The 20,769-nt window shown below is 40.3% G+C and overlaps 1 protein-coding gene and 1 pseudogene across 4 annotated transcripts in view; one reads left to right on the top strand and one right to left on the bottom strand.

The window, feature by feature from the left end:
* Positions 1–20,769, bottom strand: part of APLP2 (amyloid beta precursor like protein 2) — a 71,966-nt gene that overhangs the window by 25,714 nt on the left and 25,483 nt on the right. For all 4 annotated transcript variants that reach the window (XM_015116119.3, XM_015116120.3, XM_015116121.3 and 1 more), the window contains exons 2-3: positions 10,066–10,239; positions 8,988–9,111 (exon numbers count right to left, since the gene is read on the bottom strand). In XM_015116119.3, the coding sequence (XP_014971605.2) occupies positions 8,988–9,111; positions 10,066–10,239 (298 nt within the window). The remainder of the gene's footprint in view (positions 1–8,987; positions 9,112–10,065; positions 10,240–20,769) is intronic.
* Positions 5,348–5,429, top strand: LOC114672589 (U4 spliceosomal RNA; annotated as a pseudogene).

Genomic DNA, 20,769 nt, shown 5'->3' with positions numbered 1-20,769 from the left:
AAGATACACATAGCTGTTTATTTACAGGGAACAAAAGTGGTATCTGATTTGTTTCCAAATAATTAGGGTTGTGAGGGAGTGGGCCTATAGAAGGAGGAAGAGTGGCTCATGAACTGATGACGGTTACACAGCTGGGCAACCAGTACGTGAGGGTGAACAGTACCATCGTCTCGTTTGGCCATGTTTGTAACTTGCCACAAGAAAAGGTTAGAAACATATAATATACACATCACTGGATGGTCACCCCAAGGCTCTGATTCAGCAGTGTAAGGTGAGGCTCAGTAATCTGCACTGCGCATACATCTGCCATGTGCTCCACACAGTGCAGAGGAAGAGAAAGAGAGGGAGAGAAGTGTGCTTAGCCCAGGGAGAGATGCAGGAAGCAGAGGCAGGAAGATGCAGCAGGCAGGGTAACCTCTGAGGTTAAGAGGGGAAAACCCTGAAAATATCATGAGAAAGTAATGTGGTCTAAGAAAGGGCTTAGGCTCAGCTAGTGGGAAGTCTATACAGACCCACCCCAGCCTCGCCATCATGGATGGGTCTCTCAGGATCCTCTGCCTTGGGCCTCAGGCTCAAGCACTGAAGTCAGTCTTTCTATTGCCCCAGTGGTAAGAGGAAGGGAGTTACTGATGTGGTAAGTATGGGAAGACGGGCTCCTGACATAACAAGCTGTAGCAGTGTAGCAGTCCCCCCCACATGAAAACAGCGTTACAAATGGCAGTGGCGTTTCTCAGCACTGCTAGCACAGGGATTTGGGGATCAAACAGCTCAATGTGACACTGAAGCAGGAATGCAAAAGTGAGCTTGACACACTGCTACCCTTGAGGACCCCAAAGGCTCTAGGGGAGGCAGTACCTGCATACAGGCTTTAGCAATCAACTAGACTTATAATCACTGCTTAAAAACAGCAAAAACACCAATAGTAACCTAGAATCTGCCTCTACGGGGACGAACAACCCTAATACTCAAGCTAAGTAGAAATCACTTCAATTCTGACATCCAACCACCAACTCACATGGTTTAGTGTGATTATTCTGAATTAACTAGGCCATTTTTATATTTGTTCATTTATGACAAAAAGCAACAGAAGTGTATACTTAAGGAAAAGTATATGTAGGGTTGAATGCCAGGGTTCAATCTCAGCACTGTCATTTACTAAGAGAGTAATCTTAGCCAAGTTACTTAACCTTTCTCTCCCTCAATTTCTTTATCTTGTGGGGACTAAATGACATAATCTATACAACAAGAAAAGCTTAGAACAGAAACTGCTGTTCCACGATTGAGTTTGTTGTTTAAAATAAAAACAGAAACTGATACCTGGTAGGCATTACTGATGTTAATGTTACTGCCAAGTCTTGGGTAATTAGTTTTATACGAACTATACAACCACACTCATAAAGCAATTTATTTTTAAGCAACACTTAATGCACTTTAATTTGTAAAACCTCACTTTTAAATGTACAATTGCAACATCAAAAAAAATTTAAAGCAGCAATTTCACTACTAATCTATATTCTATATAAACACTACAACTTTTTTTGTTTGTTTTTGTTTTTGAGATGGAGTATCTGTTGTCGCTCTGTTGTCCAGGCTGGAGTACAGTGGCGTAATCTCAGCTCACTACAACCTCTGCCTCCCGGGTTCAAGCAATTCTCCTGTCTCAGCCTCCCAAGTAGCTGGGACTACAGGTGCGTGCCACCACACCTGGCTAATTTTTTGTGTTTTTAGTAGAGAGACGGGTTTTCACCATGTTAGCCAGGATGGTCTCGATCTACTGACCTTGTGATCCACCTGCCTTGGCCTCCCTAAGTGCTGGGATTACAGGCATGAGCCACCGTGCCCGATCAGAAATACTACAACCTTTAACTAAATCTACACAACACCTTGGATAAACTAAAAAATGATGCAAAGTAAAAGCAAGTTGTGAAAGGTCAGGTACAGTATGATGCCATTAATGTAAATTTTAAAACACAAAAACATTGTTTATAGATGCATGTAAATGTTGCAAAAGAATTGAGTTTGAGACCAGCCTGGCCAGCATGGTGAAACCCCGTCTCTACTAAAAATACAAAAATTAGCTAGGCATGGTGGCATGTGCCTGTAATTCCAGCTACTCAGGAGGCTGAGGTTGCAGTGAGCCAAGATCATGCCACTGCACTCCAGCCTGGGCAACAGAGACTCCGTCTCAAAAAAAAAAAAGATGGAGATGAAGCAAACATGACAGAATATTGAAGAACTGCAATCAGGAGGGTGAGCATATGAGCAACCATCACATTATGTTTTATCTCTTCAGGATGCTTGGTATAATATTTCAGAATTAAAGTTTAAAATCAAAACCTTTTTGGAAATGCCAAAAATTTAATAAAATAATTCCATGCTAAACCATAAAATTAAATGCCACTAATCTCCAGCTATTCCATGACTGAGTCAATCTGTCTGATCTCTAAAAATCAAAAAAGAACACCACTGAATTTGAAAACCAACTAAATTCTAAAATTTAACTTTTTTTTTTAAATGGAGTCTCATACCATCACCCAGGCTGGAGTACAGTGGCGCAGTCTCGGCTCACTGCATCCTCTGCCTCCCAGGTTCAAGCAATTCTTCTGCTTCAGCCTCCTGAGTAGCTGACATTACAGGCGTTCACCACCATGCCCAGCTAATTTTTACTATTTTTAGTGGAGTCGGGGTTTCACCATGTTGGTCAGGCTGGTCTTGAACTCCTGATCTCAAATGATCCTCCTGTACCAGCCTCCCAAAGTGCTGTGATTACAGGCATGAGCCACCACGCCTGGCCTAAATATATATATATATATACACACACATATATATATACACACACACATACACACACACATTTTATTTTTAACAGTACTCTTTGATTCAACAATTCCAGTTCTAAAAATATACCCTAAGGATGTCTGGAGGCAGTGGCTCACGCCTGTAATCCCAGCACTTTATGAGGCTGAGGCAGGCGGATCACTTGAGGTCAGGAGTTCAAGACCAGCCTGGCCAACATGGGGAAACCCTGTCTCTACTAAAAATAGTAAAAATTAGCCAGGCGTGGTGGCGAATGCCTGTAATCTCAGCTGCAGGGTGGAGGCGGGGGACACACACGGGACAAAGGCTGCAGTGAGCCAAGATCGCACCACTGCACTCCAGACTGGGTGACAGAGACCCTGTCTCAAAAAAAAAAAAATAAATAAATAAATACACACACACACCCTAGGGAAATAACTAGGCAAATGAATTAAAATATTCATTAGTGTTATTAATATCAAAAAACTAGAACAAACCTAAAGGTCCATCAAGAGGGAATTAATTAAATGATAATACATATATATAACAGAATACTAAGGGGTTACAAGAAACATAGCTTATGTGCATATTTAACATGGACATTTTTCCATGGCAGTTTAATAATTTTTAAAATCACTGAACAAACAAAAGCAAACCCACTGCGTATCTCTAACCCCTTCTTCAGGTTAGTTACTTAAGGCCAACTTTATCTTTTTTTCTTTCCAACCTTATCTTTTATTCAAAGATGTACGTACCCCTAAAAGTAGCACATGATAATAAAAGCTCAAAAAATGTCAAATAAAAATAAACAGAACTTCAAAAATAAACAGAGGAGCATATGTAGTATAATCACATTTAGGGAAAAAACATTTAAAAGCATATACATTTCCATGTGTATCCAAGGAAAAATTTTCATCTATACCCCAAAATGTTAATCACAGTTAACTTAGTACAGAAACTGAAAATAATTGCTTTTGTCCCCTTCCCCCAATGCAAACGTCTTTTATTGAAAAATAAACCCCTTTTAAAAAAGTAGACTGAAAGAGGAAACACATTTCAATCCCAGCATCCGCTCTATCATTTCATTGCTACTCTGTGTCTTTGCTACAATTTTTTATCAGAAGCTCCTAGGGAAAAAAATTAACCTAGGCAGATCAGTATTACTCTGTTTTACAGAACATTGAAAATGGTTTGCTCTCACTTTAATAGTTTATATCCAATCTGGTAACATCCTCAATTTAATCAGTGAAGTATAATACAATTGCCACAATTTCCTAAGTCATTGGACAAACATAAAGCTCTATTGTTTTTGCTGATCAATGAATATGGCAACATAGCAAAACCTAACCTATACAATATTCATTTAAGCTGCAGTTAGGATTTATCTCCAATTTCTAATCATCCCTGTGATTCAGCTTTTCTTTCCTACTACTTCTTTCCAGCAGTGCTGTGGCAGCGATCCAGGTTTTAGAGCTTTTTCAGAATTGCTGAAATTCCTTTCAGAATAAATAACAAAGGCTGTTTACCCACTTGAGGAAACCTCCAACACCAACACCCATGCGTATAAGTACATCTACTACATACCCTGACATGACTATTACACACTATATGCCTGTATCAAAATATCTCATGTACTCCATAGACACCTACTGTGTACCCAAAATAATTAAAAATTACAAAAATTAAATAATAAATTTACTACAAAAGCACATGCCAGGTACAAACAGGAAAACCATGTAATTTAGGGAGCTGGTAAAAGCTGTACCCAGGTGGGAGAAAACAGCCTATGTAACGAGGCCAGGTGGTCACTCAAGGTATGTTTCAGGGAAAACAGGGTTCAGAGAAGTGAAGGATCCATGCTACTTCACACGAGTGGAACATTCACCTTGCACAAGGGTCCACACCAGGAACAGGGTGAACTGTCGATGGCTGTCATGAACTCAAGGGCTAGAAGATTTGTAAAAGGACCACATGCAATGGACAAGTGAACTACACCAACAGACCGAGGTACAAACGCAGAAGGCAGCACCTCAAAGCTGCTGAGACCAGTTTTGTTTTCAAAGTAGATATTACATCAGAACTTTCGTAGTTTTTATATCACAATAACACTACCTGTCCAAATCTGTGTCCAAAAATTACCAAAAACAAAAAACAAATCATCTAAGGCCCAGATCTGGATTTCAAAATAGCGTTCCCCACTAAGAAACCACAGTGTCTTAAAGCAAACTCCAGGAGTGGAGTAGGGAAAATACAGAACGGACTTGGAGAATCTTTTGTATCAGAAAGTAAAGTTCTCACAGAATGATAGGGACATGTTAAAAGGACACAGGAACCAGCATAAAGGGGCCCCCACTGGCCAAATGCAGACAATGAGTATAAAATAAAGCAAATGAATGTGGACACCATCTTAGCCAGGTGATGAAACAAACTGGTATCGCACAACTCCTACTACGATGCAGTGAGAACACTTCTGTGATACTCCCCTCAAAAATGAACACATCAAAAGGATCACAGAAAAACACAAATTGCAAGGCATTCTATAAAGGAACTGAGCTTTGTGCAGTGGCAGTATTGTAGCCAATGAGGTTTATCCAAGGCGTGAATATTGCTAATTGAAAACTTTTCTATAAAGGAACTGGCCTGTAGTTTAAAAAAAAAAAAAATCAATGTCACAAAGGAAAGGAAATATGCAACACGGAATCTTAGATTAGGTCCTGGATGTTATTAGAACAACAGGTGAAACCTGAGTAGGGTCTGTAGATTAGATATTGGATCAACTAGATATTGTCTATAAGATCTTGATTTTTGATGACTATACCATGGTTACGTAGGATAATTTCCTTGTTTTTAAAAAATACACACTGTGGTATTAAGGCATAAATATATCATGTTTGCCTTATTGCCAAATGATTCAAAAAACAACAAATCTCAAGTATGTGTGTGAGGGGTGGTGGGAAGGGAGGATAAGATTTTTTACCACATTAATCAAATGTTAACAGTTGGAAAATCTGAAATCTGGGTGAAGGGTACACAGAGGAACTCTGTGCCATTTTTGTAACCATTCTGTAAATTTGAAATTATTTTTAAACTATTATTTTTTAATTTAAAAAAGTAATAGCAACTCTAGAAGACTATCATCAAAAGGCTTTCTAAGGAGTCTATGGGGGAAAAAGGTGGTGGCCATTATTAACTATATGATATCAGTTCTGCCTGGGTGCTCAAAGGGGAGGTGACAGTGGAAGGGACAGGGAGACATCAAAATCTAACTGACAATGGAGAACTGCAATATGTCTTTCCCACTCCCTCCCTTAAACTCCAGTCATGTCGTCCCTCATTAGTTTAGGCTCAGGCAACTGTGCTTATGTAAAAATACCAACGGATGTCTCTACCGATTGGTTAAGAAGTTGTCCAAATGGATGCTGGGGTAAACATGAATAACTGTCTGAAGTAACACCAAAGATTGTATAACGCTTTATTCAGTGACCACAATGCAAAGAAGGTACCAAATGGATTATGGTTAAACTGTCTTTTATGCATTTCATTAACAGCATTATTGTCTGGTTCTGTAACATGCTAACAAATTTAAATTATATCGTTTGGGAAACAAAGCAATAAAATAAAATTTTGGTTGTGTACCAACTATAGTAGCATTCTTGTGTTATAATTATCGTAAACAGTATATCCTATATTCTAGGCACTACCATGGTGCTGAGGGGACAAAAAAGACTAAAACAGGGTCGCTGCTGGCAAGGTGTTCACAGCATAGTTGGAGAAAGGTCTATGAACAATCATGGTACAGTGTGATAAGTGCAATGGCAACAGCACGGAGTATTACAGAAACCTGGATGAATGGATAGAAAATAAGACCAGGAAAGCCTCCCTTTAAAGCAGGCAACTGCTGAGGTAAGCTGTGCAGGAAGAGCTTCCCAAGCAAAGTCAGCAGAGGAAAGCCATTCCAAATGCTGAGAGCTGGATGGTGCGTGACCAGCACCCTGGGGTGGTCAATGCTGATAAAGTCTAAAGCATGAGATCACAGAGACCAGGGGAGAGTTGAGCAAGGGCCAGATCCTGGAGTTTTGAAGCCATGCTAACGAGTTTCAACATTCAAGAATTTGTGCATGAGAGACATGATTCGGTCTTTATTTTCAATCGGCAGGCAACAGATTGGACGACCAGCACTGAGAAACAGCATGGAGGCTGCTCTTGGCCCAGACAAGAACTGACCACAGGCTGAGCTAGGGCAGTGGGAATCTGATGCAGGAAGAGGACACAAGCCAGAGATGACCACATTTTTTACTCATAGCACCCTGAGTGTCTTAGGAATTTTTTCACAGGACTCCTGGGCAAAAAAATACCTAAAAGTTAAGTAGTTAGAGCCAACAACTTAATACATACTACGTCCTATCACCTTAGTGCCCACTGGGCCCTGCACACCTCCCCCAACTGCAATCAGACCGAACATCATCACCCTCATTTTTTTTTTTCAGTGATTTTCAAAAGATACTTGCTTTTTATCACAGGAACAACTAAAAACACAGCTTCACAGAGATATGAAATCATCAAAATAAATGATCTCACGTTGAAACTGTAAATTACTTCCAGCTAGTAGTTTGCAAAATGCCTGACAGATGTCACTACATTTCCCTTGAAAAATCAAAAATACCCCGGAATGCCCTGTGAGTTTTGCTGCAATGCCCCAAGGAGCCTTGGCGCACAGTCTGAAAATCATGACTATAAGTCTATTTAAGAGGTAAGTATCAGGCTGGCTCAGAAACTGACCGGATACAGGGAGATAAAGGATAACAGAAGAATAAAAGAGTCTCCCAGGTCCCACTCAGATGTCTGGGTGGGGAGTGAAGCTGGAAGGTGACAAGGACAAACAAGAGGAGATAATCATGCTGCAAAGTCTTTAGGGGGAGCAATCAGAAGGAATGATTTCAAGCACTTTCTATCCACTGTCTACAAATATTCCAGGATAATCTCATTTCACTTTTAGTTTGAGAATGTTTTTAATGAATGAATGAAACCTCATACCTAGAGATTTCTCAGAGCCAAACAGAATAGAAAGCATCCTTAAACCACATCACACCAAGTTTTTAACAAGTCTCCAATCTTGAGATGCCCAGTTTTAAAGTAAACAGTGGTAAGCACACATGATGTCCCTCTTTCTCCTTACGAATACTTTTAAAACAAACTTAATTGCCACACACTTTAAACACTGTTGTTCAGGGGTGCTGCCTCTTCCTGTTGCTTGGCTATTGCCCCTTGCTACATGTGAGAATGAGAAAAAGTATCACATTCCACTTTGCTGCCATCAGCAGTTGAAGGAAAGGTTTTAAAGAAGGAAGAGAGGAAGGAGAAAAAGTTAATAGTTCCAATTACATATAGCTACAGAATCACTCAGGATGTCTATATTAATGCTGCATCTACTTTAATCCCATCAGGGCTAATCTAAAATTGACTGTTTTTGCCCTTTGAAGTTTCTGTGACCAAATCTGTTCCTGAATCACCCAGACCACAGATAGGTGAGTGTAATTCCAATGTATCAGGCATAAATGGTTAAAATGAATATATTCCCTGAGCATTTGAAGCAACAACTCTGTTTCTGCACAGCAAACTGTTACCATTTTACTCAAATTGGCTCTGAATGTTGACACCAGCAACACAGTCATGAATACCCTTACCAGCCCCAAACCCCTCAGAATGGCAGGTCCTATAAGCACTGGCCCTGGTACCCTTGACTGTCCACAGGCTGCTGCTATAAGTCACTTTTCTTTCTCCTGAAAAATACCAGCAGTTTGGTCAAATGGTGCAAACGTGTGTGGGATGAAGTAAGGGAAACAGAAGACTCTTCTCCTGGGGCTGCTTTCTTTAATACTACTCCCCACTATCACCATAAACCACTGATATCTAACAATGTGAGCGCATAAGTGCGACTGCTCTGTGGGTAGCACCCTTATGCAGTGCCAAGGAAGAATGTCTACAATGGGAAGGCAGTTAGTCATCACTGAGAGGAGGTCAACCACCGACACTCGAAGCCAGTAAACACCCCTAAGAGAAATTCTCCCCAATAAATTCATGCCGCACTCAGCTTCTTAACAGGTGTAAATATTTCACTGTGAGCCAAGAGAAAATTAAATTTAAAATGGGAGGGGGCTGGCACTTCCTGAAAAGTAACCAAGAACACTCACCAAGACACTTGAAAGGTGTAACAGTGTGACTCTTGCATTGCTTTTTGTCCCTCCGGCACCAATTGTCAATAGTGACCCGCTGGTTTGCCTCCATCACATTTGTGATCTGTAGCTCTGGATACATCTGTTAAGAAAACAAAAACACACACAATAAATCAATCTGCAGACAGACACGCACATGCAAGTAAGGATGGAGTATCTAAGTTTACTCAGCTTCCACCCTTATCCTATAATACATCTAAAGTTCCACTCTATTACCCCGGCTCCAACTGAAGTCATCAAATAAAAAGATACTGTATTCGTTTTCTTTTGACAGTTCAGACCTCTGAAAACTTCCATGCCTTCTCTTTTCAAAAAGAATATATATTTAAGGACAAACAAAAGCAGCAAGCTTTTAGCCCAAAACAAATTCATGAGATGTCAAGTTTGCTTGTAGAGCAGGTGTTGAGTTGATGAGTCCATGAGGCGAGTCTATGGAAACGTCTGTCAATGAAATTACAGAACTTCACCCTGGCCCTGTGTGCTCATCTTGGTAAGAAGCGGTGGCTCATGCTATAATCCCAGCACTTTGGGAGGCCAGGGAGGACTGCTTGAGGCCAGGAGTTTGAGAGTACCCTGGTCAATGTAGCAAGACCCTGTCTCTATCAGAAAAAATAAATAAAAGTTGTGACATCTCATATCATTTTCTCTTTAACCCAAAGTTGAATCAGACCTGAGATGATCATTTAGAATACTGGTGGCTTTCTATCGGTAAGTAGAAAAGACAAGCATACACCTGACATGTTTTGTTTTCCATCTTCCAAGACAAGTGGGAGGACGAGAACCACGCTGCACTTCCATGGTACTTGCCAGGCTTCCGCAGCATCCCTTCCTTCAACAACTGAGAGCTCACAGAACAGGCAGGCAAAGCCTTCGAGAGGTCTGGGTCATATCACACATTTAGAAACAAAAGGCTTGGGGCTCCAGTCATTAGCATCTTGGTCTTAGGTCAAAAGAGAATGACAATATCTATTTCTAAGGTAAACAGATTCAACCCTGCCCCAGAAAAATGGTTTTAACTTGCCGGCAACACCCTTACCTCCTGACAGTACTGAAGAACTTCTTCTTTTGTTTCGAAGCAGCTCTTGGTGCCTGTTGGATCAGGTTCCCACTTCCCAGTCTGAATGTTCACATGCATATTTAACTGCCCACAAAACATTGCGATTTGAGGTTCAGCAACAGCAAATCCTGTTCCAGCATTGGCTGCAAGAGCCTACCAAAGGAAAAAAAATTGCAGGTTTACTCCAAAAAGGCTAGCACAGAGGCAACAGTCATTCAGGTTTGTGACAGAATTCATCTTTTAAAAACCTTAATTATTTACTATTTGTATCTTTATAAACAAATCCTTTTCCCAGGAATTGGAACAGAATAAAAAGTGACTTTTGGATGTATATGATCAAAGTTAAAGGCAAAGGAAAAATCTTATTTATTATACTTTAAGTTCTAGGGTACATGTACACAATGTGCAGGTTTGTTACACAGGTAGACATGTGCCATGTGGTGTGCTGCACCCATTAACTCATCATTTACATTAGGTATATCTCCTAATGCCATCCCTCCCCGCCTCCCCACCCCACAACAGGCCCCGGTGTGTGATGTTCCCCACCCTGTGTCCAAGTGTTCTCATTATTCAATTCCCACCTATGAGTGAGAACATGCAGTGTTCGGTTTTCTGTCCTTGCAATAGTTTGCTCAGAATGATGATTTCCAGCTTCACATCCATGTCCCTACAAAGGACACTAACTCATCCTTTTTTATGGCTGCATAGTATTCCATTGTGTGTATGTGCCACATTTTCTTAATCCAGTCTATCATTGATGGACATTTTGGTTGGTTCCAAGTCTTTGCTATTGTGAACAGTGCCACAATAAACATACGTGTGGCATGTGTCTTCATAGCAGCATGATTTATAATCCTTTGGGTATATACCCAGTAATGGGATGGCTGGGTCAAATGGTACTTCTAGTTCTAGATCCTTGAGGAATCGCCACACTGTCTTCCACAATGGTTGCACTAGTTTACAGTCCCACCAACAGTGTAAAAGTGTTCCTATTTCTCCACAGCCTCTCCAGCACCTGTTGTTTCCTGACTTTTTAATGATCACCATTCTAACTGGTGTGAGATGGTATCTCATTGTAGTTTTGATTTGCATTTCTCTGACGGCCAGTGATGATGAGCATTTTTTCATATGTCTGTTGGCTGCATAAATGTCTTCTTTTGAGAAGTATCTGTTCATATCCTTTGCCCACTTTTTGATGGGGTTGATTTCTTCTTGTAAATTTGTTTAAGTTCTTTGTAGATTCTGGATATTAGCCCTTTTGTCAGATGGGTAGACTGTAAAAATTTTCTCCCATTCTGTAGGTTGCCTGTTCACTCTGATGGCAGTTTCTTTTGCTGTGCAGAAGCTCTTTAGTTTAATTAGATTCCATTTGTCAATTTTGGCTTTTGTTGCCTTTGCTTTTGGTGTTTTGGTCATGAAGTCCTTGCCCACGCCTATGTCCTGAATGGCACTGCCTAGGTTTTCTTCTAGGGTTTTCATGGTTTTAGGTCTAACATTTAAGTCTCTAATCCATCTTGAATTAATTTTTGTATAAGGTATAAGGAAGGGATCCTGTTTCAGCTTTCTACATATGGCTAGCCAGTTTTCCCAGCACCATTTATTAAATAGGGAATCCTTTCCCCATTTCTTATTTTTGTCAGGTTTGTCAAAGATGAGACAGTTGTAGATGTGTGGTATTATTTCTGAGGGCTCTGTTCTGTTTCAATGGTCTCTATCTCTGTTTTGGTACCACTACCATGTTGTTTTGCTTACTGTAGACTTGTAGTATAGTTTGAATGAACAAGTTTATCTCATGTTGGGTAAAAATAATTAACTATTCCATAAGATCTGTCTTTGGCCTGTAATCCTTTTATGTGCAGTCTAACCATTAACAGTTCAGAAACTATAGGTGAGAAGTAACATTACGACAGCAAGGCTCCTGCAGACACGCACGAGAAAAGCACAGGCATCAGCCGGGCATGGGGGCTCACACCTGTAATCCCAGCACTTTGGGAGGCCAAGGCAGGCGGATCACATGAGGTTGGGAGTTTGAGACCAGCCTGACCAACATGGACAAACCCCATCTCTACTAAAAATACAAAATTAGCCGGGTGTGGTGGCACATGTCTGTAGTCCCAGCTACTCAGGAGGCTGAGGCAGGAGAACTGCTTGAACCTGGGAGGCAGAGGTTGCGGTGAGCAGAGATCACGCCATTGCATTCCAGCCTGGGCAACAAGAATGAAACTCCGTCTCAAAAAAAAAAAAAAAAAAAAAGAGACAGGAAGACAGAAAGACAGAAAGACAGACAGGAAGGGAGGAAGGGAAGAAGGAGGGAGGGAGGGACAGAGGGAAGAAGGAGGGAGGGAGGGAGGGAGGGAGGGAGGGAAGGAGGGAAGGAGGGAGGGAGGAGCACAGGCATCTCTCTAGAAATACGCCATTACTCATGGTTATAGCCATAAGAGTTAAGTGTCCCCAGATGCAAAACTTTCTTCAAAATTAAAAAAAATAAATAACAATTCTTAAGTTAAAACTTGTGGAGGAGGAGGGTTAGATTATATGGTCTACTATGTTGTTCTTTTTAAAAACAGCATATACATAACATGGTTTTCCTATTAACAAGAAAGGGTAGCTTTGATGCCCCCACCTTTTTTTTTTTTTTTTTTTTTTTTTAAAAGACAGGGTCTTGCTCTGTCACCCAAGTGGAGTGCAGTGGGGCAATCTCGGCTCATTACAGTCTCGACCTCCTGGGCTTAAGCCATCCTCCAGCCTTAACCTCCTGAGTAGCAGGGACCACAGGCATGTGCCATCACACCCAGTATATACATATTTATCTTTTGGTAGAGATGGGGTCTCATTATGTTGCCCAGGCTGGTCTCAAACTTTTGGGCTCAACTGATCCTTCTGCCTTGACCTCCCAAACGACTGGGATCATAAGCGTGAGACACCACGCCTAGCTGACTTTTAAAATATATGGAAAACGTACAATTTTCTAGGAAACATTTATTTATGCTGATGAACTACACAGACACGAACAATCCTTCTAATCAGGAACTTAAATTTGATTGTGAAATATATTATGGTCTTTTTCCTGGACCAATTTACCATCTGACATATGTTTTGCTTCGAAGCTTATTAAAATAAACCTGCTTTCTACTAGTATAAGAGAAGGAAGCACCAAACCTAGTTGGACAGCTGAGAGAAAGCTAATTTGGAATTAAAATGTTGCCAATATCTATCAGGGCTGAAAAACACCTCAATTAAACCCAACAAACAATTAGCACCTTTATTAACTAGAATTGACTTTACTCTGCTGGGATGAATACTCATTTATTAAAGTGGAAGGCCCTATGCCTTCAGTATGAATGCATGTGAAGCTACAGACTAATGTGAGCTCCTGCTTCCCCCAAAGAAGGAAAAAACACCTAAAGATATGTGTACAAAGGAACACACACCTATTCATAGGTAATAATCTAGTGGTGCTCAATTCAAACAAATCAAAAGGTATAAAGGATGCACAAGACAGACGTGCTTAATTTTCACACTTAGTTCAAGATGTGTACCAAGCCGGGCATGGTGGCTCACACCTGTAATCCCAGCACTTTGGTAGGCTGGTGGATACCTGAGGTCAGGAGCTCGAGACCAGCCTGGCCAACATGATGAAACCCTGTCTCTACTAAAAATATAAAAATTATCCGGGCGTAGTAGCGCGCCTATGGACCCAGCTACTTGGGAAGCTGAGGCACTAGAATCACTTGAACCCTGGAGGCAGAGGTTGCAGTGAAGCCGAGATTGCGCCGCTGCACTCCAGACTGGGCAACAGAGACAGAGAATCTGTTTCAAAAAAAAGAAAAGATGTGTACTAAAAAGCCTGTTCTTTTATAATCTAAGGATTATGACTAGAAACTTGGATTGTGTGTGGAGAAAAATGGGGATATCTAAAGATAAAGGTAAGGAAACCCCAGGGATATTTTTGTGTACTGAAACCAGTGCTCTCACCCGAATCCTTTGCTTCCCACTTCAAAAGCTCAGATAGAACTAAGTGAAGAAAATCAAGAAGACATGATAAATAAGTATATGAAAAGCCAAATCTACAGGACGGAAGGAATGTGCTTCCTAAACCTGCTATGAAAGAACTCCTATAGTTAAATCTGAAAGCTTCTGAGCAGTGTTTCCTAGATTCTCTCTGGCCTTCTATATTTTTACATTAAAGGCAGCTAGTAAACAAATCAGATTTCAGGTGGTATTTAATCCTTCAGCAGTACAGCCTGCAGAAGGAGAAACCATTTACCCCTTAAATTCCAAAAATGAATATAGCTAAGAAACAGTAATTAGTTACATGAGGTCACCCAAGCCGCAGCGTGGAATGGTCAATTTCATCATAAAAAGCCATTTATCAGCACCAAAGATTATGTTCCACATGTTACTCATTACGGTTGTTGGCTGAAAGACCACAAGAGTTCCAACTGTATAAATGTTCAGTTTATGGGTCAACCACTAAGGTCAACACATCAGTGGTAAGTGCATTTCGGCTCTGTGCTGAGATGGTCAGTACTCTCTTCCCTAAAGAGAATCTTAAAATACCAGAGGTTAAAGCAACAGGAAGAGGCAGCTAAACACCAAACGGATCCTCACATCAGTTACCACCAAGAAAAGGCAGAGAAACTGGAATCAATCCAGACAGCTAATATGCTGTAGTGATTCACTTTTGAGTTCAGAAAGATTAATCCTTGTGGTCATGAGAGACTCTCAAGAAGGTATCATCTGAAATATAAAAAGCCTCTGTGGACCATGTTTTAGGAGTCAACTAATCAAACATACCCCAACCCTACCTAGAGTATAGGAGGCTAATTTTTTCTGTAATGTTTGTACTTCTACCTTGAAAATGCCCTTATTTAATGTGCTCTCCATTTCCTTAAGCACAGACTGTGCCTTGATCCATTACATCAACATATAAATCAATCTGTTTCCTAATCTAACATGTTACAAATGGGATTTTGCTGCCAAGTCAGCACTTCTGATATCCTGTAAACCTGGAGTCCTCTACAAAAAAAAATTAATGCCCCATGCGTTGGCACTTAAGCCAGTCCTTGTGATCTATGCACATTGCGGCACTTTTAAGGCTTGGAAAACAAATTGCATCAACTGCTTCCCTAGCCCAGCACTTCCATTTTGCTTAATAATTCATTCTTAATAAGAAATTCCATTTTATTAATCTGGCTTGGGGAACAGTTTAGCAATCCAAGGACAGAAATTCAACTTGGTAAAAAGTGCTTCTAGTAACCTGGTCGAAAACCTGAAATGGCTTAAAGAAATAAATACGTAAATCTAAATAAATCTAAGTCTCAACCTACTTTAAATCAAGGCCTTTAATCACCTCAAGTGATGCAACTCCTGGGCCCATCTAAGCCTACCTTCCTTCACAAAGCCCTCAGGACCAGGCAGTCCTCTCACTCCAAAGCAAATGTGCACACCCAGTTATCTGTGCCCTCACTGAAGCTACTACTCCAGGATCAAATCTGCCTCCAGGGCTTGTGAAGGTGCCTGCCATAGACGGAGTCTCTTCCCATGGACACGGTTTGATCCTACTACTGGGAGAATCAGGTCTCTTTGAATGGGAATCCGGCTTTATGAGCCACACGAGTATTCAGGTCTCACCCTGCGAAGGCAAGGTAACACCGTTCTAGTTCTAATAAACGCGGAAAGAAGCAGGCCTTTGAGGCATCTAGTTACCACTCGCAAGCTACTGATAGCGAAAGGTATGACGCTCTTGCTCAAAAACCTTTTTTAAGGAAAAGTCGGTAAAAGGACCATCTATTAAAAGATATGAAGATCCTATATATTATTTTCATTCATATTTGTTCAAATGCTGAGGTACTTCAAGATTCACAAATTAAAGCAACTTCAATTTATGCCCATGATGAACCTTCACCAAAGATTTACTAAACTGAATGAAGTGGAAAAAAAAAAAATCCTGTTCTTAGTATCCATTCAAGGTATCTCACCCAAGATATTAGCTACAAAAGGGAAAACAATTACTTGAGAGCAGAGACACCCACCAGACACCTACATTAATCTCATCCACAATGAGACATTTGAGGGTGCTGATCAGGGAAGACCGGGGACTGCAACAGATCTGAGAAGACTAAGCAGAAATGACAAGTAAATGCAATGCAGGCGCCTGGACAGGATCCCGGAACAGGAAAAGGACATTAGTGGAAAAAACTGCAGCAATTATTTGAATAAGGTCTGTAAGTCAGTTAATAGTGCTGTGCCAGTAGCAAACCTCCTGGTTTTGATCACTGCATTACAAGTTATGTAAGATGTCAACACTAATGGAAACAGGGTTACAGTATAGGGGAACTCTTGTAGTATTTTTGTGACTTTTTTTTTAAGTCTAAAATTTGTTCAAAATACAGTGTTTTTGTTTTAAATTCTGCTTATTATATGCCTAGAATTCAATCTGGAATGCATTGTTTCAATATTAAGAGTCTAATCTGTCAAAAAGAGAAGACACAATTTGAGGCGGAGGAACTAGTAAGTAAAATTGGAACAGGTTCAATACCTGAAAAGTGTATTGTTCTAAACACACGGGCACGCATCCTAATACAGTAAAGCCCCAAGTGTACACATATTAAATTATATTTTTCTGCAACTGGAAGACTATTATGATTCTGACCCAGAGCCTCATGTGTAAGAAATACCACCTTTTTTTACTGTCCAAACAGTGACCACAATTTGAAATCTTAAGAGTATCTTTTTCAGCAGCAGAGAAGTAAAGCTTCAAACCACTATCTAATAAAATAGCAAGATTCTTGTTAAGCATTTTCTGGTTTTATAGCAGTAAAATGAGAAAACCTATTCTTGAGAGTTTGCATTACATGAATGGAAAATTCTTGGTCTTTTTATTTTTTAACATTTAAACTTAATTCTAATTAGAAACTGGTGAACTGGGTGTAGGGGGAAAACTCTAAGTGTAAAAGGTCATTATTCTTACAGTGACATATGCCAGCGGTTAGGTATCATTTTCAAAGGCAGTAATTTATACAAATAACCCCAGCTTTTATTAGAGCTTTAAACATTAAAGTATAAATGAGGTATCATTTCCAAGATTGAAAATGGTTTAGGCTGTCTCCAACGCTTTTTATGGAAACGTGGTAATTTGTCCATCTGGATTATAGTGGTAAGGAGCCAAGCATCATGATTTAATAGAGGTCTGTCTTTCAGTATGTGTCTGAGATCAGAACTAAGGGAAGTTTTCGAAAATACGAAAATATACAAACACATAAAATACTTTCATTTAAAAAAACAAAAACATGCAGAATGGTGTTCACACACCTGAAATTCTCAAATGAACAGGTTCTTCATCGGTCCCTGTGTTTTTTCTGATTGCCATTATAAAATAGGAAGTCCAAGAAACTTATTTCCAGGGGGTATGGAGACACTAGAGACTGGCCTTGGCCAACCATTACTCTTCTACTCACTGCACTACTGACGTGGGAGAAAGACTAAGAGTGTGGCTTTAAGGCACAGACACACAGTGACTGAGCCCCACCTCCATCACTGACTGGCTGTGCCAACTCTGGCAGGTCACCTAGCCTCTCTGGGCCTCAGTTTCGTCATTATAAGGTAATGACAATAACAGTTAACTACACATCAGTGCTGCTTTGACGTTTAAATGAGTTAATACATGTTAAGTGTTTGAAAAGTGCTTGTCACACAGAAGCGCTCTTCAAGCATTGGCAGCTTTTATTAGTACCAGGTGTTAATTTTTTAATCTACAAAACAGGGTTACTAACGTACCGACGGCTCAGGGCTGTTGTGAGGATTAGATTAAGATAACACGCAGAAGCACGGAGCACAATGCCTGCCACAGAGCAAGCACTCAGACGTTAGCATCACTATCATCAGGCTGGCTCTTTCCACTCTCCGGCTGCAATTACGCAGAACTGGGGCTGGAACCCAAGGCACACAAGGGAAGAGGCCACGAAGTCCCCACATGACTGGCCATCCTTCCCAAATCCAGGATGGCATGAAATGGGTTTAAAACAGTGCACATTCCTTCTTTACCCATTAACTATGGACATGAGGAAAGCAGGTTACATCAATGCTTCGTATTTTGTGGGAATTCAGTCACTAAATGTTTAGATGAATGATTTAATACAGTCCTACCATTTAAAAGAAAATTGCCAAGAGTTGCTGACTTCCTGTCTGGCCCAGTTTCCGGGACTTGGAAGTGAGGCCAAGATGAATCTGCAGTTACTATCAAGACACTTCTGTGATCAAAAGAGCACTATGTAAATTATTTCTCTAACCTGGTTTTCCTGATGGACGTTCTGTCTGCTTCCTAGCCATGTAATCTCATGGAAGTTATTTAATGTCTCTTGACCTTAGTTTTCTCTTTGTGCAATATAAATCGGGTGCTACTCAAAGTTTAGGTATTAAATGAGACACCTACAATATTAACTTTGTTTCACACTATAACAGATGGAACTCTATTTTCCTAAAACTCCCCCTGCTTGAGAAACATGGCTTAGAAACAAAGATGGCTTCCTCACTAAGTCAGGATTCACTGTGACTCCAAAGCAAAGTAGGCATTTGTCATACTTCGCAAGGCAAGCCAACTGCAGAGGTCAGGAAGGCAGGAGGCCTTAGAATTAATATAAGATGATCTAAACGGTGTGAACTTGGGCTTCACATTTGAACTCGTTGGCCAGCATTACTTGGGCGGTTATTAAGAGTGTGCTGACCAGCACATGCAGAGCGGGGCTGGGGGCATGGAGACAGATGTGTTTCCTGAACCTTAAAGAGTGAAATGATTTCAAGTAACAAACACTCAGAAGTACTACTGATTAAATATTAATAATAAAATATGTTTATTCTAAATCATTCTTATTGATTCAGATGACAGAAATAATACAAATGATGAAGGGTTTTCTGTACAATATCTGAGCACAAACCTGGCAATACTCTCAGAAATTATAAGCTTCCTCTGGCTGACCTGGTACTCCATGATAGATACCTTGTTTTTATATGCATTAAGTCAGTCATTAAAAATCAGGTTAAGCATAGTTTGAGTATTTCATATACTCGTAAAAAATTACACTTCTTTTTAAAACATTCCATTTTTCTGACCAACTATTTCACTAAATAAACACTCGAATTAGACCTCACTAGATCTCTTTTCCTTTCATGTATCTGGGGAAAAAGTAAGAAAACAAATTCATGCAACTGAAAACCTTTTTTTTTTTTTTTTTTTTTTGAGACGGAGTCTCCCTCTGTCACCAAGCTGGAATGCAGTGGCGTGAACTCAGCTCACTGCAACCTCCGACTCCCAGGTTCTAGCCATTCTCCTGCCTCAGCCTCCCAAGTAGCTGGGACTACAGGCACGCGCCACCACACCTGGCTAATTTTTATATTTTTAGTAGAGATAGGGTATCACCATGTTGGCCAGGATGGTCTCAATCTCCTGACCTCATGATCCACCTGCCTCAGCCTCCCAAAGTGCTGGGATTACAGGCGTGAGCCACTGTGCCCGGCCAAACATCCATGTCTTAATATATATGATTATTTTTGCCAGTGTTTTAAAGCAGGGGGTCCCCAACATCCACTAGGAGGACTAACAGGGTCTACAAAAGGTTTCCAGTGGCCCCCCTGAAAAATGAGAAACCTAAGAAAGATCTAGTGTGCATGTGTTATGCACACATCGACATATAAGGGTACAGAACTGCTAATGGTCCTCGCTTAAGAATAACTGTCCTGAATTCTAATATCATCTTCTACCTTTTGTTATTAAAATGGTTTCATAAAATGATGGCAACAATAAACAGGTGCTATTTTTTAAAAATTATTCTTCTGTAATATTAACCAAGAACAACCTTATCTATTTAAAACAGTTTTCTTAGTTCTATTATTTCATAAAAACAAAACATTGGAAATCACAGGCTTATGTTTTTCTTGTGGAGGTTTTGTTGTTGTTGTTTTTGAGCCAGAGTCTCACTATGACGCCCAGGCTGGAGCTCACTGCAGCCTCAACCTCCCAGGATCAAGCAATCCTTCCACCTCAGCCCCACAAGTAGCAGGGACTACAGTCACAAACCACTACACCCAGCTAATTAAACAAAATTTATTTTTGCAGAGACGGGGTCCCACTATATTGCCCAGGCTGGTCTTGTCCTCCCAGCCTCAAACAATTCTCCCTCCTTGGCCTCCCAAAGTGTTAGAATTACAGGCGTGAGTCGCCATACCTGGCTCTTTTATTTCTAAGGTTCTGTTATGCTGAAAGGCATGAAATTCTTGGGTGAATAATCCGTATCTTTGCTTATAACAAGAAAATATGACAATCTGCCAAAATGATTTTCACAGGGCAGGGAGAGAGAAACTTTACATTCTAAATACAAATTTCTATACAGTCATTCTGCTAAACATTTTATTAGGTGCACACAACACTCAGATATCGATCTGGATATAACATATCAATTTAACTTCTAATGCCCATTAAAACTGTGAAAATAACAAAAATACGAAACTGCTCTACCCTTTCCAAATTCAAAGCAAGTTAAAAGACATCTTTCCTATGATTTATGTGGCATTTAAATTTAAAAGTAAATCAGACTGTATTACCAGCTTACAGCAGATCTGCTTGCAGACAATAATTCTTCCTGTCTTGGACCCATGCCCATGTGCATTATTGTAATTATCAACAAT

This window comes from Macaca mulatta, chromosome 14, assembly GCF_049350105.2.
Source record: "Macaca mulatta isolate MMU2019108-1 chromosome 14, T2T-MMU8v2.0, whole genome shotgun sequence".
Classification (NCBI taxonomy): domain Eukaryota; kingdom Metazoa; phylum Chordata; class Mammalia; order Primates; family Cercopithecidae; genus Macaca; species Macaca mulatta.
The sequence above is the reverse complement of the archived record's forward strand: the minus strand, read 5'-3'. Positions and strand labels throughout refer to the sequence as shown.